At 39.0% G+C, this 24,777-nt stretch overlaps 1 protein-coding gene across 1 annotated transcript in view; it reads left to right on the top strand.

Annotated features, from left to right (window-relative positions):
- Positions 1 to 24,777, top strand: part of ERP44 (endoplasmic reticulum protein 44) — a 119,934-nt gene that overhangs the window by 4,727 nt on the left and 90,430 nt on the right. Inside the window, exon 2 of the mRNA XM_050938242.1 lies at positions 24,327 to 24,399. Coding sequence (XP_050794199.1) covers positions 24,327 to 24,399 — 73 coding nt within the window. The remainder of the gene's footprint in view (positions 1 to 24,326; positions 24,400 to 24,777) is intronic.

Raw genomic sequence — 24,777 nt, 5'->3', positions numbered from 1 at the left:
AATCAATCTGGGCAATGATAGGCACATGGATTGTTAGTTCTCGTTGCTAAGTATTTTTTATGTTATAAAAACTTAATTTGAGGTCTTTGAGGAACCACTCAAGGTGAAAGTGGGGGAAAAAGAGGAATACAGGAGTAAGAGAGGAGAACAGATAAAAGTAGGAAGAAACTGACGAAATAAAAAAATTGGCAACTTTTTGAAAAAGTGTTTTTTTTCCTGTGGTTTACCTTTTTATTTTTTAAGTGGCTGATTCTTAAAGCTCAGCTCATTTTCTCAGTAGCAAATAGCTTTAATTTTTAGATGGATATCATGTAATGTTGTCACTTGTTCATTGTATGGTTTGATGTCATTGACTACAGAGTCTTACTTTATGCCTCTGTGCTCCTCCCTCCAAGTTAATAGAAGTTACTAATCAGATCCTGTTCTTTGCTAATATTGGCCTTATACTCTGATTTTTAAGTTCACATTCTCCAGAGAATATTTCAGTGTGCGGCTTACATACCGAAGCATTTGTAGATCTTGAGGATAATAGCTTTAAAACATGCATTGGACAGTGAACTATCAAAGAGTTTCCAGTTCAGCTTTAAACTGAAACAGATCTTGATTGAGTTTGAGGTTTTTGTTCTCCTTTAGGCCTGGTGTCACAAATCAGTCATAGAATCATAGATTATTAGGGTTGGAAGGGACCTGAGGAGATCATCTAGTCCAACCCCCTGCTCAAAGCAGGACCAATCCCCAAATCCCTAAATGGCCCCCTCAAGGATTGAACTCACAACCCTGGGTTTAGGAAGCCCCTTACGTATTGAATGATGAATTTCATTTTGTCCTAATGGCTCAAAACAAACAGGCAGTAAATTGCCTGATGTTGATTTCTCTGGAAGTTTGAACATAACAATGTGAAGCAGTTTTTTGGAACGATTTAGTACGAAGTAGGACTGAGTGGACTTGTAGGCTCTAAAGTTTTATGTTTTGTTTCTGAGTGTAGTTATGTAACAAAAAATACATTTATAAGTTGCACTTTCATGATAAAGAGATTGCACTACAGTAATTGTATGAGGTGAATTGAAAAATACTATCTTTTGTTTTTCATTTTTACAGCGCAAATATTTGTAATAAAAAAGAATAATATAAAGTGAGCACTGTACACTTTGTATTCTGTTGTAATTGAAATAGATATATTTGAAAATGTAGAAAAAATCAAATATTTAATAAATTTCAATTTATATTCCATTGTTTAACAGTGCGATGAAAAGTGCGATTAATCGCTATTACTTTTTTTAATCACGATTACTTTTTTCAGTTAATCATGTGCGTTAACTCTGTTCAATCAACAGCCCTAGTTGTAACATGCTGTTTCATATCTCTCCCTTTTTTTTGAGGGATGCTACTACTGAGGTATGGACTGACCATGAAAGATAAGAGAGATTCATATCATTCCAATTTAAAATACTTATATGTAAAACTCCCCACAGAGGTATGATTTTCCCTGACCGTATTGCCCGGATGAGCCCGATAAACTTGCAGACTTCAGTTGGTACTGAATTATGTGATTCCTTCTGGAGCCTGCCTGGTGATTCAGTCAGTTGTAGTCGTTTAACTGTATGTCTTGCTTCAACAGCTGGGAAAACTGTATTTAATATATTACATCATGTTGGGCCTCTTTGCAGCTAAGACGTACACAAAGGGTCGTGGTTATTCTCAATGAGGGTGAAATCCTGGCCCCATTGAAGTCAGTGGAAAAACTCTTGTTGGCTTCACTGGGACCAGGATTTCATCCGTCAAAAATTTTCTGTATGCGCAATCTAAGTAGCTGACTGTATCTCAGGTATTAGATCTGCATAATGAGGGAACCGGAGGGCTTAGTAAGTCTCCTGCTCTTCTCCCTTCCCAGGTATAGGCAGCTGTGCTTGGGTATTCAGGTGTTCCTTTTTTATTGTTTTTCCTTTCTCCTGCCTTTCTCTGTTCACATTAATTTGGTTATAGTGGGAAATGTTGTCAAAGAGGAATGTCTTTGGTCCTTATAACATACTCTGAAAGTGGTCAGAATTTGCATGAGACAGAAGTCCTCTGGAAGCTTGTTCGATAATTGAATGTTTTGTACTTGTCTCCAGCTCTCTCATGATTTGTCCTGGGTTTTGTGGGATGTGTTTCCCAGAAGAGCAAAGCTGTCTTGGTGGATTGAAAATGGAGGAGTTGATGAGTCCTGACCCACTCTTAGAAGTTTAATCAGCATTGAAAGTGAATTAGAACACAGAGGAAATCTGCTTATGGTGACCTGTGTCACTGAGGAGGCAGGCTGCCATATTTCACATGATCTGAAGTCTCGACATTGCTGCCACCTTAAGCCTGAAATACAGGGAGTTCCAGTAATATGATGTGGAGGTGACAAATGCATAGATCACTGTGATCAGTTCTGGGAGGAAAAGATGAGACTTCTAGCAAGCTGGAGGTGAAAGAAAGCTTTTTTTCTTTTTTTTTTATCACTGAGGCTACCTGGTGGTCTAGGCTAAGTGCTGAGTCAGATGTGAACCTGAGTCTTGGGGGTTGGGAGGGAAGGACTGGGCCAGATGCTCTTGTTAAAGGAGAAGATGGTAACCCAGCCAGTTCTTCAGTGTCTTCTCTTTTTGCTTAGCCTCGCTTTAATATACCTGACTTGAGTTTGTGTTTTTGCATTTGTGGAAAAGGAGATATGCCACTGTGTTGTCAAATTGTTGGCAGTTGAATGCCTGGCATGTTGCTACTTCTCCAAGTGGTCTCATGTAGCTATCCAACAGGAAGAGGAATGGATTTCATTCCTTGGGGGCTCTGCAGGCAATGATTTCTAGGGAAGAGGAAATCACTCTCTGGGTACTATTGAAAAGGAATGACTAACCATTGTAGTGCTGTGCCATCTACTCCAGCTATGTCATGTAATCAGGTCAGCGGTACATCAGGGACAGCTGTGTCAATAGCTGCAGAGAGACTGTCTGATATATGCAAATCTGTGATCCTGTAAAGATTGTTTTTCTACTTTCTATATTCATTGTGCTATTAACGCTCTCAACTTCACATTTAACTTTTTTTTTTTATAGTTAACTATTAAAACCCCCTTTCTTAAATCTTGGTGAAAACTCTGTGTCCACTTTTTTTTTTTTTGGCTGATGTTTAAAAATGAGATTCTCTTAAAACATTTTTATACATAAAGCTTTTTGAGTCAAATCACTTGGGATTTCAGGCCAAATGAGTGAAAGACAAATTGGTTGCTTTACAAAGGTAATTAAGACAGTATGTGGTGCACAGGGTAGCAGTAAGGGGTTCTTTCTTACTAATGATCCATTAATTAGTGAAGGCAGCTCAGCAAGTGTGTGGGCCTCTTGGGGATTACCTCTGATTGACATTTAAAGCTGGTGTAGTTAAAAACAGTATAATTAGGATAGGATTTTTTTAATTTTCATTTGGGCTAACAAATGACAGCAATGTGACTTAAAACCATACAAATATTTACGTATGTAATCCTGTTTAAATTTTAGCTATTGGATATTCTACATTCAAGATTTTAACCTGAAACAATATACTGGTCAATTTATCTTGTAATAACTCTCTCTGGCTGCAGTGTTTAGCAGAAATGAATCCTATCATTCTTAAACTGATAATTCAAAGGACAAGTCCCCAAATACTAAGAAATATGTATTAAACATATGAAAATCTCATCTGTTTGGAAAATCTTAGGTTGTCTGTTCCGTGTGTGTGTGTATTAACTTTCATATGGAGCAAGCCTTAAGACTTAGTTTAGAAGAGATTTTTGTAATAAACCCTTTCACTTTTCAGTTATTTCGTAACTTCGTGAAAAACGTCCTTTTAGGCTGTAACTTTGTATGCACAGTCTCATCCCAAAGCCAAATCTTCCTTTGAAAGTCCAAGCTAAACTGTTTCAGGTGTATGGTTGTGGAGCACTGTAAACTTATTTATTGTAAACCTAACTTCATTTTTTCCTCACTTAAGAAAAAATTAGGGGCCTTTTTTATTCTCAGTTAACTCAAGTTACCAAATGAGAACTTTGAGGATTACAGTCCTATCCAGATTTGGATAGGAGGATGTATATTTAATAGGACTGTCAATTAATTGCAGTTAACTCATGCGATTAACTCTTAAAAACTAATCGTGGTATAAAAAATTGTGATTAATCACAGTTTTAATTACACTGTTAAACAATAGAATATCAATTTAAATTTAGTAAATATTTTGGATGTTTTTCTACATTTTCATATATAGTATTCTATGTTGTAATTGAAATCAAAGTGTATATTTTTATTACAAATATTTACACAAAGATGATTAAAGAAATAGTATTTTTCAGTTCACCTCATACAAGTACTGTAGTGCAATCTTTGTCTTGAAAGAGCAACTTACAAATGTAGATTTATTTGTTACATGACTGCACTCAAAAACAAAACAATGCAAAACTTGAGAGCCTACAGGTCCACTCAGTCCTACTTCTCGTTCAGCCAGTCACTAAGACAAACAAGTTTGTTTACATTTACAAGAGATAATGCTGCCCTGTTCTTATTTACAGTGTCACCAGAAAGTGAGAATAGGCTTTTGCATGGCACTTTAGTAGCTGGCATTGCAAGGTATTTACATGCCAGATTTGCTAAACATTTGTATGTCCCTTAATGCTTCGGACACTATTCCAGAGGATGTGCTTCCATGCTGATGACACTTGTTTTAAAAAAAAATTAGTTAATTAAATTTGTGACTGAACTCCTTGGAGGAGAATTGTATGTCCCCTGCTGTTTTACCTGCATTCTGCCATGTATTTCATGTTATAGCAATCTCAGATGATGACCCAGCATATGTAGTTCATTTTAAGAACACTTTGGCTGCAGATTTCACAAAACGCAAAGAAGTTACCAATGTGAGATTTCTAAAGATAGCTACAGCACTCGACCCAAGGTTTGAAAATCTGAAGTGCCTTCCAAAATCTGAAAGGGACAAGGTTTGGAGCATCCTTTCAGAAGTCTTTAAAGAGCAACACTCCAGTCAGAAACTACAGAACCTGAACCACTAAAAAGAAGATAAACCTACTGCTAGGGGCATCTGACTCAGATAATGAAAATGAATATGCGACGGTCTGCACTGCTTTGGATTGTTATCGAGCAAAATCCATCATCAGCGCGGGTACGTGTGCCCTGGAATGGTGGCTAAAGCATGAAGGGACATATGAATCTTTAGCCCATCTGGCACGTAAATACCTTGCAATGCCAGCTACATCAGTGCCTTGCAAACACCTGGTCTCACTTCCTGGTGACACTGTAAATAAGCAGAAAGCATTATCTCTTGTAAATGTAAACAATCTTGTTTCTCTGAGCAATTGGCTGAATAAGAAGTAGACTTAGTGGACTTGCAGGCTCTTCAATTTTACACTGTTTTATTTTTGAATGCGTTTTTTGTACATAATTCTCCTTTTGTAAGTTCAACTCTCATGATAAAGAGATTGCACTAGACTACTTGTATTAGGTGACTTGAAATATCCTATTTCTATTTTTTAAGGTGCAAATATTTGTAATAAAAATAAATATAAAGTAAGCACTATACACTTTGTATTCTGTTATCATTAAAATCAATATATTTGAAAATGTGGAAAACATCCAAAATATTTAAATGGTATTCTGTTATTGTTTAATGGTGCGATTATTCATGTAATTATTTTTAATCGCTTGACAGCTTTAATATTTAAGTATAAACCTTTAAAATGTTGTGTATGACTACTATGCAATTATTAATCTGCAAGTCTGAATAAGTACTACTATAGCATCTACATTGCTACAGAGCAGTGGGACTTACTCCTTCAGCCTCCAGGAGGGATCACAGTTGCATTCCTTAGTGGCAGTGAACCATTTAATACATGTTGGATCCTTTGATGCTGGAAGAGTCCTTGATTTGTCCTGTTCACTTCACAGTGGCCACAGCCAATGATGTCTACAGCTGAAGGTACCGCTGGCCACTCTCTACTTTTGTCAAGCACTGTGCCATCACACAGGATGCCAGGGTGGATGCCATCGTAGGCCTTACTGTCCTGTCCGCTGCTACAATGCACATAACTGCAAAGTCCCCCCAACCATACCGGGTAATTGACTACATTCACCTGGAGTGGAGCACCCACAGAGACTGCACTTGACGAAGAAGAGAAGGTTACTCAGCTTGTGCAGTAACAGGTTCTTCAAGATGTCTGTCCCTGTGGGTGCTGCACTACCCACCCTCCTCTCCTCTACTTTGGAGCTCAAGAAAGAGGACTCTACGGTAGAGAAAGAACTGAGGAAGTTGCACCGTGCGCACACTGAACAGACTCAAACAGTGCCACAAGACAGCAGTTGCACATGCGCAGCCCAATCAGGCATTGTTACCGAAGATCTCTGTTCAACGATGCCGAGACACTCTGTCACCTAAAGTGGAGCACCAACAAGGGGACACGTCTTGAAGAACCTCACTGCACAAGCTTGGTAACCTTCTCTTTACACGTTCTGCATGAACTCAGCTACAGGTTCAAACAGTGAAACGACTTTTGAGTTTTACATCCAAAAGATGACATCATCAAAAATGTCAGTGCGGATTACTAGGGGGCAAGACTTGGCCACCCTTTCTTCAACAGCAGCTGATTGAAGAGCCTTTTTGCATATTTAAAGATATTTGAGACATTTAATAGAAGATGCTTGAGACATTTAATAGAAGATGCCCATTGAGTATGATGGGTAATGTGGATGAACTAGAGTGCTGTACTAAATGATTCTGAAAAATAGCTGCTGGTACTTGTTTGTTTTTTTAAAAAACTTGACAATGCTTTTCACTTTTGTCACATATAGTAAAGCTGTCAGATCTTCAACATCGACATTGAAAAGATGCATCGTATGAGCAGCGCATTCATAACACAGAAGGCATGGATACTCCTTTATCAGCTTAGCCCAAGCAGTTTTCATATTAGCCGTAATGTCAGTCACAACCTAAATAACCTTCTGGGGCCCCAATTCTCTGGTTATTTTTAAAATGGTCAGCAATATGTTGCTAGTTGTGCATTGGAATTAGTAAAACATTGGTTGTGGAGTTGTTACAATGAGGTTGATGACATCCTTTTTGATGAATGGGTCAGTATTCACAGACACTAGAGAGACACAAGGAGCTTGCGCAATGAGAACACCAACTCTTTTTCACGTCATCTGTTTCAACATTCTGAAGATTTCCTGCAAGTTGTTTCCTACTTTGTACTTCTTAAATTGGGTACAATTTATGAAAAAGTTCCAACATATAAAGATTTTAGACTCTATGAAATGTTTTGTTGGCTTGAATATCTGCCAACAATACAACACACGCTCAAGTTCCTTTTTCTGGGACATTTTATTTAAAAACCTAATACTGAGTTGATGAATATCTGAAGACTTTCCAGAAGTAGGAGTTTTTGTTGTGAAGCAGATGGAGTAGCAAAATTCTTATTAAAAGGCGAAGAAATGAAGTTAGCTTCACTTCCATTGTCACTGATATTGCTATCTTCATCAAAAGACACTATGCTTTGTGTTGATGCTGCTGAAGATGAAATAGAAGGAGAATGCACAGCAGAAAACAAATTTTGATGCAAACTAGTTTTCCCTTTCTTGGTGTTTGACTGCGGTAATCTGTCTTTGACAGTAACTGGATACACACCACAAGAATTTAACATGGTTTTTCCATTTTATCTGCATGTCACATATTCAGAACAGAGCTTGCACTTAACTTGAACGTTTTTTCTGTGTCCGTGTCTGATTAAAAAAATCAATACATATGATTTTGATTTTCCCTGGTTCTGCATAATTTATTATATCACTGTTACTAATATCTCACTACTTATGGGATGCTCTCTAGGTTATGAAATATCTCTTGTATTTCAATCAGAAAGTAGCCACTGCTGCTGTTCTATAAGATTCCAGCCAATCAAAATGTTGTCAGGCATGCTTCCCTCTTCCTTGCAGGACCCTTATAAACTCCCAGATCACGTCGTGGGGGATAGGTGATAAACATTATAAATTCATAAGAAGCAGCAGAAAGAGGAACAGAAGAGGCAGGGAGGCACCTCTCCAGAGATGTGATATGTCACACCCCTCATTAGGATAGAATTTTCATATTTTCCATAAGGAGATACATGTGTTTTGGGAGTGGGGAGGGGTTATGGACGTGATTTTTTTGAAAGAGTAGATGGGGAGGTTATTTACATGAGCATATAATGGGGGGGTTGCTTTTTGAGGGTGGAGCGGGTGTTGGGGGGGGTTAATAGCTGTGATGCTCTTGTTTAAGGGAGTAACATATTGCCTTCTCTCTGTCCTCCACTCTCTTCTGGGTTAATATCTGTGTGTTTTTGTAGTCAATTTAGATTGCAAGCTTTTGGGTGCAGGGGCCAACTATTCATCTCCTAGACAGATTGAATGAGGGGATATCTGGTAACAGCACAACAGCTGTCCAAGTGAATCACTAACTGTATTGTCATGTGCCACAACACTAAGGGTGTCGCCCCCTGGAAAAGCTGTCTCTTCGTTCAACTAGAGCACACTCAACATTCACAGTATTTGTGAGTAATGCCCTGACTGTGGACATTTTACAGAGCAGCAATGGGGTCCTCACTCCCCACCTTTGCTAGATGTTATGAGATTACTGCTGCATCAAGAGGAGACACTAACATAGGGAAAGCAGTTCTGAAGTTCCTCTTCTGATGAGCCTCCTGGTCTCACGTCCACTGAAAACTGCTTGGGAGTCATCTAGTATATAGACATATGCAGTCACTCAAAGAAAGAATGTTGACCTATTCTAACTTGTTCTTTGAGATGTCGACTATGCCATTATGTAACCCAACCTCCTTTTCTGTGCATTGGAGTCTCTCACCTAAGGGTCTGGTATGAAAGAACTGAAGGTTTGGCTCTGCCTTTTATACCCTTTTCTAGGAGCTTGAGGACACAAGATTGCAGGCATGTCCGTCTGTACAGGTACTGCTAAGGAAAACTCTGCAACACTGATGAACACGTCTAGTTAATGGACATGAAACACATGAAGAACAGTAGTTATGAGAGGCAGGTGACCACTCTTTTTTGGAAACTCAGAGTACATTTTTTAGTTGACTCAAACATTATAGTTGCATTACAGAATTTGTAAAGGGAGTCAGTGATCACCCAAATTTAAGCTTTGTGCGCATGGCGCACTAGTTCTCAAAAGCATTACAGAACCGTGGCTGACAGTTAAAATGTTCTTTTAAGACCTCCCTCAGCCATATAGCTCCATGACTGGCTCTCCTAATAATCCTTGTTTCTGGCTGTTCAGATTCAGCACACAGCTGGTCCACCTCACCCCTTCAGCTTGCCGATAGCCTCTCCTCCTTTGCCTCTTAGATACCATGGAGTACACAAAATGTGACTGCTGGGGAAGTTTATTGACTACATTGGCCCTCAGTGAAGGAAACAGCACCAGAAAACCTTCAATCTACAAAAAGCACCTTTAAAAGTTATCCTACACTTGCTGTGCCAATAATTAAATCTTTTTTTGATGCTTTCGGGGTAGCCAGCATAGAGGCTCATGAGCCAGGGAAGCAAGGGTAGGATAGGTCCCTCAGAATTGCTATTGGCATTTCAACATGACCAATCTGAATGTGCAGGTTGCAGAAGAATGTCCCCGCTTGCAGATTTTATTTATTTTATTTTTTTTGAAGAGTCCTGTATTCTAAGAGATGCGAGTGTGATTCACCTTTCCTGAGCAGCCTACACTGATATCAGTGAAATGTCCCTGGTGATCCACTAGCACTTGCTACCCATTAAATTATCCCCTTTCTGTTTGCGCACTCAGTGGCAAGGGGGATTGTGCCAGTAGAGGAAGGTGTGCTAGCACCGCACCACAGTTTGCTCCCCACTCCTGCAAATCCATTCCACTGTTTCCTGTGCATTACTGAGTTGCAGTCCTATGCAGCAGGGTACACGTAAGGATTTTACACACTTGGATGACAGCAGTTCCCACTGTGCATTTTCCATCTCCAAACTGATTGACCAGTGATCCAGCATTACAAGCTTCTGGAGTGATTGCCCCTTGCTTCTCCACTGTCATCACAGCTCTTAATTCAGTGTCCCTGTACTGAAGGTCTGGGCCAAGCTTGCACATAGATCCAGGAATGTGGCCTTTTGCATCCAAAAGTTCTACATCTTCCTCTCATCATCTCAGACCTGCATTATGGTGCAATCTCGCCAATCAGTGTTAGTTTCTCAGGTCCAGAAGCAGTGACCACTGCGTGGAGTTAATCTGAATGCCAGCATTTTCATTCACTGTGTCCATCATCTAGCTGTTGTGCTTGAACATCTCCGCAGCTGCCTCATCACAAACCCAGTTGTAGTAGTACTTGTTCAAGTTCTGCAAATACAGAAGTATCATATGTTCTGTATTAGCAATGGCCAGTAGAACTGCACTGAGCTCTTCAGGGTTCATGCTTCTGCCATAACGAAGGTGCAGACCAAAAAGTGGCACATGTGACACGTGAAAGTTTTTAAAAAGGTACAATAATTATGGGATGGAGGAAGTGGGGAACGTTGCCCGTAGTTCCTAGAAGTCTGTTGGTGAAACGCGGGTATCTCACAAAGTACTGCAAAGATGTCCCACATGGCATTCAGCCGGATGGTGATGCGAAGCACACTGGGCTATCTGTGCATAGTACACCATATTTTCCATTGATGCTACCACTTGTGAGTACGTACAGCACTGGCACAAACAGCCAAGTATGCATGTATGTGAATGATATACAAAAGTTGTTGGCAGTATGCCAACGAAACTCACATTGACCAAACTTTGGTGTATAGATATGGCCTTAGTGTGGGAAGGGGAATAAACAGGGGCCAGGTCTACACACAAAAAATAAAATCGACTTAGCGATATCACTCAGGGCTGTGAAAAATTTCACTCCCTGTATGACATAGTTAGGTCAACCTAACCCCCTGTGTAGATGTGGCTATGTTGACTGATGAATTCTTCCCTTGACCTAGCGGCCACCTCTTGGAGAGGTGAATTACCTACATCAACAGGAAAAAAGCTTTCTGTTGATGTAGGAAGCATCTTCTCTGCAGCAGCACAGCTGCAGAACTGTAATGGTTGTACTGTAGACTGTATTCTAAGTACAGAGTTCAATATAGGTTATATGTTCAGAGAAACTTAGATGGAGAACACCAAAGTGGGAAACTATAAAGAATTCATTCTAAGAATTATACTCCCTTTAAAACAAAGGTGAGAGTCAGCTTCTGCTCTTTTCAGATTTAGCCCTATTGATTAAAGCAGGGATTCTCAAACTTCATTGCCCTGCGACCCTCTTCTGACAACAAAAATTGTTGCATGACCCCAGGAGGGGAGACTGAAGCCTGAGCCCACCTAAGCCCTGCCGCACCATGTGGGGGGGAGTCAAAGCCAAAGCCTCACTGCCCCCAGGGGGTGAGGGGCCTGAAGTCTGTAAACTGAGCCCCATTGCCCAAGCCTGAAGCCCTCAGGCTTCGGCCCCAGACAGTGGGTCTCAGGCTTTGGCTTTAGTCCTTAGCCCCAGCAAGTGTAAGCCAGGCGACCCCATTAAAACAGGGTCCCAACCCACTGTGAGGTCCCAACCCACAGTTTGAGAACTGCTGGATTAGATTAAAAGAAGAATATTCTTTCTTAACTTTCCTGTCAAGTATTGCAGTAATTCTTGTTATCCTTATCAACCGATGTAATTACTTACTGTAGTAATTGGTGAGCCAGATATATTGAACCACTGATCACTGTTTGATTGAAATTGTAACCTTAATATGATCGTTGCATTGTGTTATATATGATTAGTTTAGGGAAATTAGAAGCAAATTAGCTAGTGACATATTTACTTAGTTTCATGTCTGTTTCATGTCTGCTTGCGTCTTCTTTTAATGAGTCCATTAGAGCAGACTAGACTGATTCCTCTCTCAAAATCTCATTGCAGGAAAACAACCTATTTAAAGGTAAAGGTAGTTCCTGGACTCATATTTTAATTTGACTGACATTTTGTTACCGCTACAGAAGTTTAGATGTACAAAATGAAAACTAGTATATCTAGAGCCGGGCTCCTCAATGCATCTAAATGTGCCCGTGTCCTGGCCGGCGGTGGAGCATCCGCCGAAATGCCGCCGATTTTTTGCTGCATTTTGGCAGCAATGCCTCTCAATGACACTGCTTGCTTCGACAAGTGACGTCATTGAGAGATGTTGCCGCCAAAGTACTGCAGAAATTCAGCGGCATTTCGGCGTGTGCTCCACCACCACCATAGTCCTTCGTCTGGCACCCACCAGACAAAAAGGTTGGGGACCACTGATGTAGAGTAATCCTTTCAGGAATTAGGAAGCTACAGAAAGTAGACATCCATAGATCCTTACAGTTAAGAGAGTACTTGACTTGAACACCAGATTGATGGATGTCGCCCAGTGTCTGTTCCTCTTTGAAATTAAACTCTGATGAGAAACAGTCAAATGAAAAAAAGTCTTATTCAATTACATCATGTAATGGGAGACAGCTAAAAACTGACAAGTTTTTAAAGTGCTTATATCCGAATGCTAGAAGTCTAAATAATAAGATGAACTAGAGTACCTCATATTAAATGCAGATATTGATGTAATAGGCATCCTAGAAACTTGATGGAATGAGGATAATCAATGGGGCGCAGCAATAGCAGGGTACAAAATATATTGGAAGGGGACAGACCACGTTGTGCTGGAGGGGAGGGGTGGTGGCACTATATGTGAAGGAAAGCGTAGAATCAAATGAAGTAAACATCTTAAATGAACCAAACTGTACCATAGAATCTCTATGGATTGTAATTCCATGCTCGAATAATAAGAATATTGCAGTAGGGATATATTACCGACCAGCTGACCTGTGAAATGCTCAGGGAGATTAGAGAGGCTATTAAAATAAAAAAACTCAATGGGAGATTTCAACCATCCCCATATTGACTGGGTACATATCACCTCAGGATGGGATGTAGACATAAAATTTCTTAACACCTTAAATGACTGTTTCTTGGAGCAGCTATCCTGGAACCCACAAGAGGAGAGGCTATTCTTGATTTAGTCCTAAGTGGAGCACAGAATCAAGTGCAAGAGGTGAATGTAGCTGGACCGCTTGGTAATAGTGACCACAATATAATTAAATTTAACATCTCTGTTGTGGGGAAAACACCACAGCAGCCCAACACTATAGCATTTAATTTCAGAAAGGGGAACCACAATAATGAGGAAGTTAGTTAAACAGAAATTTAAAAGGTACAGCATCAAAAGTAAAATCCCTGCAAGCTGCATGGAAGCTTTTTAAAGACACCATAATAAAGGCTCAACTTAAATGTATACCCCACATTAAAAAAGATAGTAAGAGACCCAAAAGAGTGCCACCGTGGCTAAACAACAAAATAAGAGAAGCAGTGAGAGGCAAAAAGGCATCTTTTAAAAAGTGGAAGTTAAATTCTAGTAAGGAAAATACAAAGGAGCATAAACTCTGGCAAATGAAGTGTAAAAATATAATTAGGAAGGCCAAAAAAGACTTTGAAGAACAGCTAGGCAAAGACTAAAAGTAACAGCAAAAAATTTTTAAGTACTTAAGAATCAGGAAGCCTGTTAAACAACCAGTGTGGCCACTGGATAATTGAAATGCTAAAGGGGCACTCAAGGATGATAAGGCCAACTAAATGTAACGAAGGGTATGTCTACGCTACGAAATTAGGTCAAATTTTTAGAAGTAGTTTTTTTACAAATCATTTTATACAGTTGACTGTGTCTCCCCACACAAAGTGCTCTAAGTGCATTAAGTCAGTGGACCACATCCACAGTACCGAGGTTAGCGTCGACTTCCGGAGCATTTCACTGTGGGTAGCTATCCCACAGTTCCTCAGTCTCCGCTGCCCACTGGAATTCTGGGCTGAGATCACAATGCCTGATGGTGCAAAAACAGTGTCGCGGGTGGTAGTGGGTACATGTTGTCAGACCCCCCCTCTCCCTCCGTGAAAGCAACGACAGACAGTCGTTTCACGCTTTTTCCTGGGTTATCTGCACAGACGCCATACCACGGCAAGCATGGAGCCCGCTCAGCTCACCGTTACCATACGTCTCCTGGGTGCTGGCAGACATGGGACTGCATTGCTACACAGCAGCAGCTCATTGCCTTTTGGCAGCAGATGGTACATTACGATTGGTAGCCATAGTCGTCGTATTCCTGGGTGCTCTTTTAGCCGACCTCAGTGAGGTTGGTCAGGGTGCTTGGGCAGACCTGGGAGTGACTCAGCCAGGTCATTCCCATCTTCTGCCGAGCACCCAGGAGGTGATGATGGCTAGCACTCGTACTGCACCATCTGCTGGTGAGTAGAGATGGCTAGCAATCATAATTCAGCATCTTCTGCCGAGCACCCAGGAGATGATAATGGCTAGCAGTCGTACTGCACTGTCTGCTGCCAGCCTAAGATGTAAAAGATAGATGGATCAAAACAAGAAATTGACTCGATTTGTTTTGTGAACTCAACAGCCTGCTGAGGGTTTTGAGTTCAATCCTTGAAGAGGCCATTCTCTGTGACAGTTGTTCGTGTTTCTCCTTGATGCAAAGCCATCCCCAGCAATGTGCACATCATGCTGATGAGCTCTGTAAACATGCTGGCCAAACAGGAAATGAAATTCAAAAGTTCGCCGGCCTTTTCCTGTCTACCTGGCCATGCATCTGAGTTGAGAGCGCTGTCCAGAGCAGTCACAATGGAGCACTCTGGGATAGCTCCCGGAGGCCAATACCGTCAAATTGCATCCATGCTATCCCAAACTCAACCCAGCAAAGCCGATTTCAGCTCTAATCCCCTCGTCGGAGGTGGAGTAAAGAAATTGATTTAAAGAGCCTATTAAGTCAGAAAAAAGGGCTTCATTGTGTGGACGGGTCCAGGGTTAAATCGGGGTAATGCTGCTAAATTTGACCTAAAGTCGTAGTGTAGACCAGGTCTTAATGAATTCTTTGCATCAGTGTTCACACTTGAGGATGTGAGGAGATTCCTAAACCTGAGCCATTCTTTTTAGGTGACAGATCTGAGGAAATGTCCCAGATTGAGGTGTCAGAGGAAAATTTTGAACAAATTGATTAACTAAATGGTAATAAATCACAAACCAGATGGTATTCACCCAAGAGTTCTGAAGAAACTCACATGTGAAATTGCAGGACTACTAATTGTAGTCTGTAACCTATCATTCAAATGAGCTTCTATACCAAATGACTGGAGGACAGCTAATGTGACACCAATTTTTAAAAAAGGCTCCAGAGGTGACCCCAGCAATTACAGGCTGGTGAGCCTGATTTCAGTACTGGGCAAACTGGTTGAAACTATTGTAAAGAACAACATTGTCAGACTCATAGATGGGCATAATTCGTTGGGGAAGAGTCAACATGTTTTTTGTAGAGGGAAATAATGTCTCACCAATCTCCTAGAATTCTTTGAGGGGGTCAACAAGCATGTGGACAAAGGGGATCCAGTGGAGATAGTGTATTTAGATTTTTCAGAAAGCTTTGACAAGGTCCCACACCAAAGGCTCTTAAGCAAAGTAAGCAGTCATGGAATAAGAGGGAAGGTCCTCTCCTGGACTGGTAACTGGTTAAAAGATATGAAACAAAGGGTAGGAATAAATGGTCAGTTTTTAGAATGGAGAGAGATAAATAGTGGTGTCCCCCAAGGGTCTATGCTGGGCCCAGTCCTATTCAACATATTCTTAAATGATCTGGATAAAGGGGTAAAGAGTGAGGTGGCAAACTTTGCAGATGATACAAAACTACTCAAGATAGTTAAGTCTCAGGCAGTCTGCGAAGAGCTACAAAAGGATCTCTCAAAACTGGGTTGCTGGGCAATAAAATGGCAAATGAAATTTGGAGTTGATAAATGCAAAGTAATGCACATTGGAAAACATAATCCCAACTATACATACTGCATGCAGATGTGGTCGCCCCATCTCAACAAAATATATTGGAATTGGAAAAGGTTCAGAAAGGGGCACCAAAATGATTAGGGGTATGGAATGGCTGCTGTATGAGGAGAGATTAATAAGACTGGGACATTTCCGCTTGGAAGAGAGGAGACTAAGGTGGGATATGGTTGAGGTCTATAAAATCATGACTGGTGTGAAGAAAGTAATTAAGGAAGTGTTATTTACTCCTTCTTATAATACAAGAACTAGGGGTCACCAAATGAAATTAATAGGCAGCAGGTTTAAAACAAACAAAAGGAAGTATTTTTTCCATACAACACACAGTCAACCTGTGGAACTCCTTGCCAGAGGATGTTGTAATGGCCAAGAATATATCAGGGTTCAAAAAAGAACTAGATAAATTCATGGAGGATAAGTCCATCAATGGCTGTTAACCAGGATAGGCAGGGATGGTGTCCCTAGCCTCTGTTTGCCAGAAGCTGGGAATGGGCGACAAGGAATGGGTCACTTGATGATTTTCTGTCCTTTCCCTCTGGGTCACCTGGCATTGGCCACTATCAGAAGACAGGATACTGGGCTAGATGGACCTTTGGTCTGACCCAGTATGGCCGTTCTTGTATTCTTATAATAGTGATGACTAGTTGTTATAGATTTAAAAATCCAGTTAATAACTTTATTTTCCTGACATAGATGGTCATGGCTACCTAATCAAATACTAAAGTGAGAAAGCAAAAATTGAGGCATGGCTTCATCTAGGGAGGGAATGTCAATAGAAAATGAAATGTCATCTTTTCTGTATTCAGTTAATTCTAGGGAAAGTGGTTCTTGAGTCTCATTTAGATGTTGTTTAATAATAAAGCACCTACACTTTTTTTGAGAGAATGTTAAAAGTTGGATTTGTTGTGGAGCCAAATTAATAAAAAACACAAACTTCAAGTACAACTTATTTTTTTAATTGCATTTTAGAAGGCATTTCAGCAGAACTGACCCTACCTTATTTTTCCAAAGAAAGATATTTTTTAAATGTAATAGATAAAAATGTATTGAAAAGCCTTATAACAGTCTAGTTAGAACTATCAAAACAAATCCAGAAGATTGAATTAATTAATTAGGAAATATTTCTAGAAAGGTGGAATCTGACTAGCTCATTGGTTAATGAAGCAGCAAAAGTCTAGTGTACTGTAGTAATGGAGATATGTAGTAATTTAGATACCTAGATCGTTTTTTTTTTCATGATTTTCTTCCTGTCACACACGTCATGATAACAATCCAGCTTCTTTCCACCTGAATAGGATCACTTGTCATAGCCAATTCCAGACACCTAAGGATAAGATTTGCTATGATTTGGGGTGCAGAATCAGTACAATCTGGAATTTCATAAATTCAAAGATATTTGAAATCTTGCCTTGATTTTACACTTCTTGGTGTTTTTTCCAGCAAAGAGTTCTGTTTGATAAATGATTTTAAGTTTGGCTAGTTCTTTTCAAGCTTTTTTGTTTACTTTAAACAAAGAATGCATATGGTCTAATTGTTGTTTGTTACTGAACAATTTTAGCTTAAGATGACAGCTTCCCAAAATGACTCCACTTTCTTTCGTATTGGTGAGACCAATTTTTGTAGGGATCAAGACAGTCTCTTTCAAAGAGCTTTCTGGGTTTTCTTTTGTGTAGGTGGCATTTTGGAGGGGCTAAATGGAACTTTTGTTCCTGCAACTGGAAAAAGTCTGAACTGCATCTGGTTCCTTTTTTTGTTTTTGTGTTTTTTTTAATCCCCCACTGTTGTGGTTACTTCTGTAAAATGGAGCAGATATGTTCTTTTCCTGTCTATAGGGGTAGCAGAAGGTTTGCAATGCATTTAGCAAAGCTTTTCAGGTGCTCCAGTTGCATTCTACCTTTTTTAATTAAAAAAATATATATATCTAAAACTATCCATATTTAACATATTGCTCTATTTGTCTAATGACTCCAGGGCAACTGTTACAGAACAATTTAGCCCAAATAGATATGTCAGCTCTCACAATAATTACTAAATATAAGGCTAGAAATACCAGGTTCGAATAAGAAAACATAATACAAATAATCTAGATTGGTTTGTGTTAGCTGTTGTCCCAAATTAGTGATTGTAACTACAGTAAATAGATTTTTTTTTTAGTGGCTTTATTTATGTTTATATTTTTCAGATCAAGTTGTAGCTATAGCTGTTGTACAAAAATATGAATAGTAGAAAAAATATTTTCATGTTGTAATTATGAAAAGTTGCTGCTTCCACATTGTTTTTCAGTAAAAACTTTTAGGAAGAGATATGTTCCTAGAGACCTCTTTATAGTACAAAACATAGCAAACAGTATTGTGCTTAATCACCAAATAAGGACTGGCAGTATTCAATAAATCTTAATTATGGGAATGTTCAGGATCACTCTTTGGTGTTTCTGTTCCAATTAAGGGTTGAATTGCCTGCACTGTCAGTTTCAGTGCTACTTTCTCCTGAGATTGCTCACAATTTGTATCCAGCTACAACAGGCTGCAAACCCTTGTGCTTCCTGTTGCCTGCCAGGTTAATGCAAATCTCAAAGCAGCAGAAGATTAGCGCTGTGCAGAAAGGGAAATGTACCTGGGAACTGAAAGTCAGCCACAGAATCCTGTGGGGTTAGGGTTTCTGATAGTAGCTCCAGTATGTCAATCTGGATTAGAAATAGGATAGAGCTGTTTGCCAGGCACAAAAATAATTTCCTGGTAGAGAGGAGAGGCAGCTGGTCATGTGCCTTTAGCAGAAAGAAAGATAAATGAAAGGTTTAGTGAGAATAAACTAAGCTATTGCTGTTAGTTGCCTTGCAAATGCAATGCTTATTAGAAACCATGGTACCCCAGGGAATAATAGATTACCTATATCCTCCAAACAGTTTACGTTGGAAGTGAAGACCTCTATTTCATTATGTGAATTTCAAAAAAGAAAGAGAACCTGAAATACCACAGGTCTAGTCTAGTGCTTGCTTTTTAAAACTGTCTTATTCACACACTCATTTAAACCACTTCAGTATTTTTCCAAGGAAGTAATTAAAATAAGAAATTTAGGGACAAATGGTCATTTTGCCTATCCAGGTCTGCCTCTTCTGTTCAGTTAGCAATTACTGTGTACAAACCGCAATTAATAGAGTAAAATGTGGCAGAAAGAGTCACTTAATAATCAGAGAAAAAAGTAAAGTTGTAGTAACATGGAATTCATTAATCTGAACATGCAGTGTGGGTATTGAGTAACATTACTGTCATATTAGGATAAACAAAATGGTGCATAGTTGAGGTTGGAACAGATATTAAACCCTTGTGCTTCAGGGCATAAGTCAAACCCTGCATGACAGAGGTAGGAGACTTTATTTTTTCTATTGTGTACATTATTCTGTAACTGCCCCTATAGGGTATTTTGCACCTTGCTCTGAAGCAAGAGATGGGATCCTGGACTAGATGGATCATGGTGTAATCCAGTGTGGCAAGTCCTTTATTAAGATCAGCCAACTTTATCTTGTCTTTTTCCATTATATTTACCCTAAAGTCCCACCTATACCAGGTACAGCCAAGTCAGCAGATCTGTTCAAATTTGTGGTCTTCATTGGGCATGTCCAAGGTTTTAGCCTGTATATGGAATATGAGCAAAGTACCACTGATGCTACAATTTGGTTCAGTGTTATATGCAGTTCCCTTGATTTGAACGTATTGTAGATATGCCCTAACATCCTGTTCCTTTTGACCATACTTGGCTTGCTCTTCCACTGAAACTTTTAGAGGAGGAAACTGCCATCAAAAGGTACATAGGAACTGTTAATAAGAAGCCCAGATTACTCCATGTTCTACTTACGTGTATGTTTATCTCAAGATCAGTCCATTTTTAAGTATTGAATGTACAAAAAGTCTCCTTTTCGTGCTGAGAAGTATTCTCCCCTCCCCCATTCTTCTGTCTCTCAAGAATAGGGGAACAGGTCTCACTGAGACTTTCCACCAAAAATTACATTTGGGTTGAAACAAAGTATTAAGTTAACTACAAGAAGAACCTTTTAGAAAGTTATGAGGTTACAAACAGACCCAATGAAACTCTAAAATAGCCCTTGCTTAGTAGTAAGTATCATAATAGTCATTTATATGATAAAGTTCTTGGAGACCATTGAAGGTATATTCCATGAAACTGTTGGTGAAAAGGTTTTTGTAATGGATTCATTGGCTGAGTTAATTTGTTCCTGTTGGATGTTTGATTTTAAGAGCTTCTGTGTGTATTCTACTATTATAAGATTAAGTAAGTGTCAAGGTATCTAGAGGTCTTATAGGTGTCTTTTTTATTATTACTTAGTCTACATAAATATTTTTAAATGTACAATTACTTTCTGATTACCAAAATATTTTTGTTCTGGCACATTTTGTTTAGCAGCATGCTTTTAAAAGCATACCTTCAATGCCTGTTTTTAAACAAGAATGCAATTGACATTCAGAGATGATTTCCTCAAGAGAATCTTGTTTGTTGCCCAAGGGTGGCATTCATAGACTTCACTAGAAGCCAAGATAAAATTTGTCAGAACTGTGTAGCTTCTTAGCGATTTAAATAAGGAAACGGTATCTCCCTTCATGTTTAATATTCTTAGTACTTTAAAAAAAAACTTTCATTTCATGGGACAGCAGGATTATTGGGTCAAAAGGCGATGTTTTCTTGCCTTGGGCAGTTGATATATTAAAAACCTCTGAACTGAACATAAGCTTTGCATATTGATTGACATAATGTTTCATATGAGAAGATAGACACTTCCTTTTTCACATTTAGCCTTATTATCCATCCACTGTGAAGGTTTTGGCATCCTCAGCTGTTGTTTTGTCAATATGTTGATATATCACAACTTTTTAGAAAAATATTGGACTTCATTCTTCTATACTGTTCATGAGAAATGGAATATTTCAGTAGATTCAGACTAATGGAGCTTTTGGGAAAGGTATACTGTACACTAGTTTAAACAAAAATGAGAAATGAGTGTGTAAGTGCCACTCTATCTTCACTGCAGTATCTGAAGATTCTGTTTTTTGGGCTTTGTTTCAAGAGAGACAGCTAGTTGTACTAAACCTTGATGCAATAACAGACTTGGAGGAAGCAACCAAACATATTAGTTTTGCTTTAAGGCTCCTCTCTTTGAAGGATTTGCCTCAGGTGTTTGTACTGGGAAATGCTAGCTTATATTTTGTTTCTCTGGATTGGGGCATAGTTTTATCTTGGTCAGTGAACTCTGTACTTGGTTTTCAGTTAAGTACATTCACTTGGTGATAAGGTGTATTTTACAAATATAAATACAAAAACTTAGGGAGTTCCTGCTCCATTTAAAGTAAGCATATCTTACTAAACACCATGATAATGTAAAACTAATATTTTGACTCTGAAACCAGGTTACCACAATAAACATGCAGGTGATAAAATTTGTTTTCAGAAGTTCTGGCCACTGCTACAGTAACACTGTGCTAACGATTGATTTGTGGCTTTAAGAAATTCAAGTCTTTCAAGTGGATATGTCAGGGGATCTGACATGCTGAAACCAAAGTGCAGGTGGAGAATCACATAGAAGCCTGTCACAAAGGTTCCTCTGGAGACCTGTATGGTACATCTTAGAAGGTCCCACTTTCTGGAGGTTTTTTCTTGGGTTTTTCAAGCAGTGATTCTCTTTTCTCTTTATCATCCTTCTAAAATTATTACAACTGGAGTTAGTTCAGCTGTCCCTAATTAATCTTCAGCCCATCCAACAAAACCAGAGCAGCGTGGTAATATCTAACAATATCACTGTGGTTGTATATGTCTTACACAAGTGGAGTAAAATGAAAGAAGATATCTGGATATCATGTTCTTGTCTCAATGGGAAGAACATCACAGGAGAGTAGTCCCAAAACCCAGTAGTCTTCAGGAAAATAATTTCAGACTTAGCTCTTTGGGACCTCACAATTCTACAGTAAGGGTAAATCTAATTTGTGGAGCAAAACAGAACATTTTCTGGAGCTTGGTTGAGACTGTGGAATGAACTCTTCCAGGAATTAAGGACCATCACAAGCCTCCACCTTCCACTCCAAGTGCAAGGTGCATTTTGTTGACCTTGCTTTCTGTAATGTAAATATATAGTAATGTATACATTTTAAAAAACCGAAACTGAAGCTCTACCACATCAAGACACCCCAGTGCGCAAACTATTCTCCCTAACAAGACAATAAGCGAGACAGATGTATAGTCACATTGCTTAATACCTAGCTGGAAGGCCCTCTGATACCATGGTGATGACCCTGGTATAAGAACCTATGTAGACTAGAATAGAATTTCAAGACTTCAACAGTCCCCAGAGAGAGGGACTGAAAAATAGCTAATGTAGATGCACTGTCTCTGTAATAAACATCTTGCTTTCTATAACCTTTTCCCTAGATACCACTGTTTTTTAGAAAATCAAAAATGACCAGGTTGAGTGATACAGATAATGCCTTACTGTTACATGTTACTTTGGTTTTCCAAGCTGATTTACATGTGCTTAAGTGGACATTCCAATGTTCCTAACATCTAGGGGAGACCTGTCACTTGAATTATGTTGATACTGGAATCTAGAAAACCTAAAATCAGTATTCTAGATGCTCAATGGGAATTGACAATAAAAGCTAGATAATCCCAACAGGGAAAAAAAGAGACCTTGCCAACATTCCTTCACATACCACTTGAAAAGTATAAGTAGATTTGGGACTGTAAATCTCATTTATGCTACAAGTACATCATTGCAAGTACTGTTATTGTGAGCCGAAATAAACTCAATCTCTATCCCAAATGAGGCAATTTTGTTTCTATTTTTTTTCCCTTCTCCACCTTTCTTGGGATTCTTGGTCCACCTCTTCCTTTAAGGCTTTGTCTTAATTGACGCAAAGATCTCGCTATTTTTTTTTTAACAGCAAGATAACCATCACACAATAGTTTATCACTGTACTATCCTAAATGGAGATAGGGCACTTGTACAGTTCAGAACGAGGTAACTAGATGAGGTCAGCAATCTTATGCATCTGACGAAGTGGGTATTCACCCATGAAAGCTCGTGCTCCAAAACATCTGTTAGTCTATAAGGTGCCACAGGATTCTTTGCTGCTCCTACTACCCTAGGGTTAACCTTGCCCCATTTACCTTGTGGTAAAAGTACAGTGTCTTGTCTCCACTATGTTTTTACAGTGGGATAGCTAATGAGCGTTAGTTATCCTGTGGTAAAATTTCTCCTATTTTGTCAGTGAAGATTTAGCTGTGCTGTGTCTTGTCTTTTATTCCGCCATCCCTTCTGTGATTGCTGATTTCTGCTTTAGGAATGGCCTCTGCAGGAGACCATTCAACCCCTGTGTCTATGCACAAAAAGTGAAATTGTTAAGCTAGTGTGTTTTCTTCACACAGCTGCAAGTGAAACTGTCTAGCTCTCATATGTTTTCTTTTGGTGCTTTTGCCCCCTCTCTACCTTCCAGATTTCCCTGCCCCTCAGAGGAATCTTAATCTTTGCAGAGAGGAGAATGGAAGGCAATGTGATACCCAAAACCTCATCTGTTTTTGATTATATCTTGTCTGGCTTGAAATGTTTTTTCTACATTTAACTGCTAATCACGCTATTAGACTCTTTTTTTAAAAAACAAATGGTAAGTAAATATGGATAGAACTTGGTATTGCCATTATAATTACATTGAGTCCAGCATGATTCTATATGTAACTTAATTTTGTAATTGAAGCATCTAACTGTCATGGTGATAGGTTCTATAAACGTTTAATACAATTGAATGCCATTACATTCAAGGACTGAAGAGATGTGAGGAACCATAGAAAATGAGGATTTGAAAACATAGCTAGTTTAGCTGGGCACAATTGCAACTTAAAAAAAAACAAAAAAACAAAAACCTCTTAGGTGGGCTAACACTGTATTCCTAAATCTTTCTCTGTGGAGTACGACAGTTGGATTGCTAATATGTGGCTTTCATTTCACTGCTAGGAGTAAATGGACTGGTCTCTGTTTTAAAAAATATAAATTTCTGAATAGAGATTTTTTTTTCTTCAAGGCATAGAAATTACCTGTAATATTTACTGAACATATTTAGAACTGAAAGAATAGGGAGACAAATTGAATAGATTATAACCAGATAATATTTTAACTTCATGAGGGATTTATACATAGGTAAATAAAGTTTACTTAACAAATGTGTAGTGCCTTTTTCTGAAACTACTTGAATTTTTGCTGTGTTATGTGTTGTCATTTTTAACCTATGATGTTTAAAATCTGTGAGATGCATTATTTATCGATGTTGAAACATTATAAATGTTAAATACAGATTTAAAACCTGTTTCTTTTTACAGGTGTCTTGGCTTTTGAATCCAGCAAGAAGTGAAATAACAAGTCTAGACAGTGGAAACATAGATGACATTTTAAGTAAGTTACTTTAAAACTTCTTGTCTTTGCATGTGTCTACAACTGTTCTTTACTTGTGTGTAAAACATGGGTTATTGTCAGACTAACGTTTGAACAGTGCTTTGAAAATTGCTATATAAATAGAAGTGTTAAGTATTATACTTTTGTAAGTGTTTTTGTCCAGAATTGATTCTCTGAACGGGTTACTTAGAAAATTATCTTGCAGTTGTTTAAATTAGGATTTTAAGAGGCTAAGAAAAAACTTGATGTCTGAAATGAATACATTATTAGAGAATGTTCGAAGTGTGACGGGATCCCCCCGGGTGCCACCTAGACCTGGGATACCACTCAGCCCTCTGACCCACCAACCTAGGCTCCTGTGCACACTGTGCTGCTGTG

This window comes from Gopherus flavomarginatus, chromosome 2 (assembly GCF_025201925.1).
Source record: "Gopherus flavomarginatus isolate rGopFla2 chromosome 2, rGopFla2.mat.asm, whole genome shotgun sequence".
Classification (NCBI taxonomy): domain Eukaryota; kingdom Metazoa; phylum Chordata; order Testudines; family Testudinidae; genus Gopherus; species Gopherus flavomarginatus.
The sequence above is the reverse complement of the archived record's forward strand: the minus strand, read 5'-3'. Positions and strand labels throughout refer to the sequence as shown.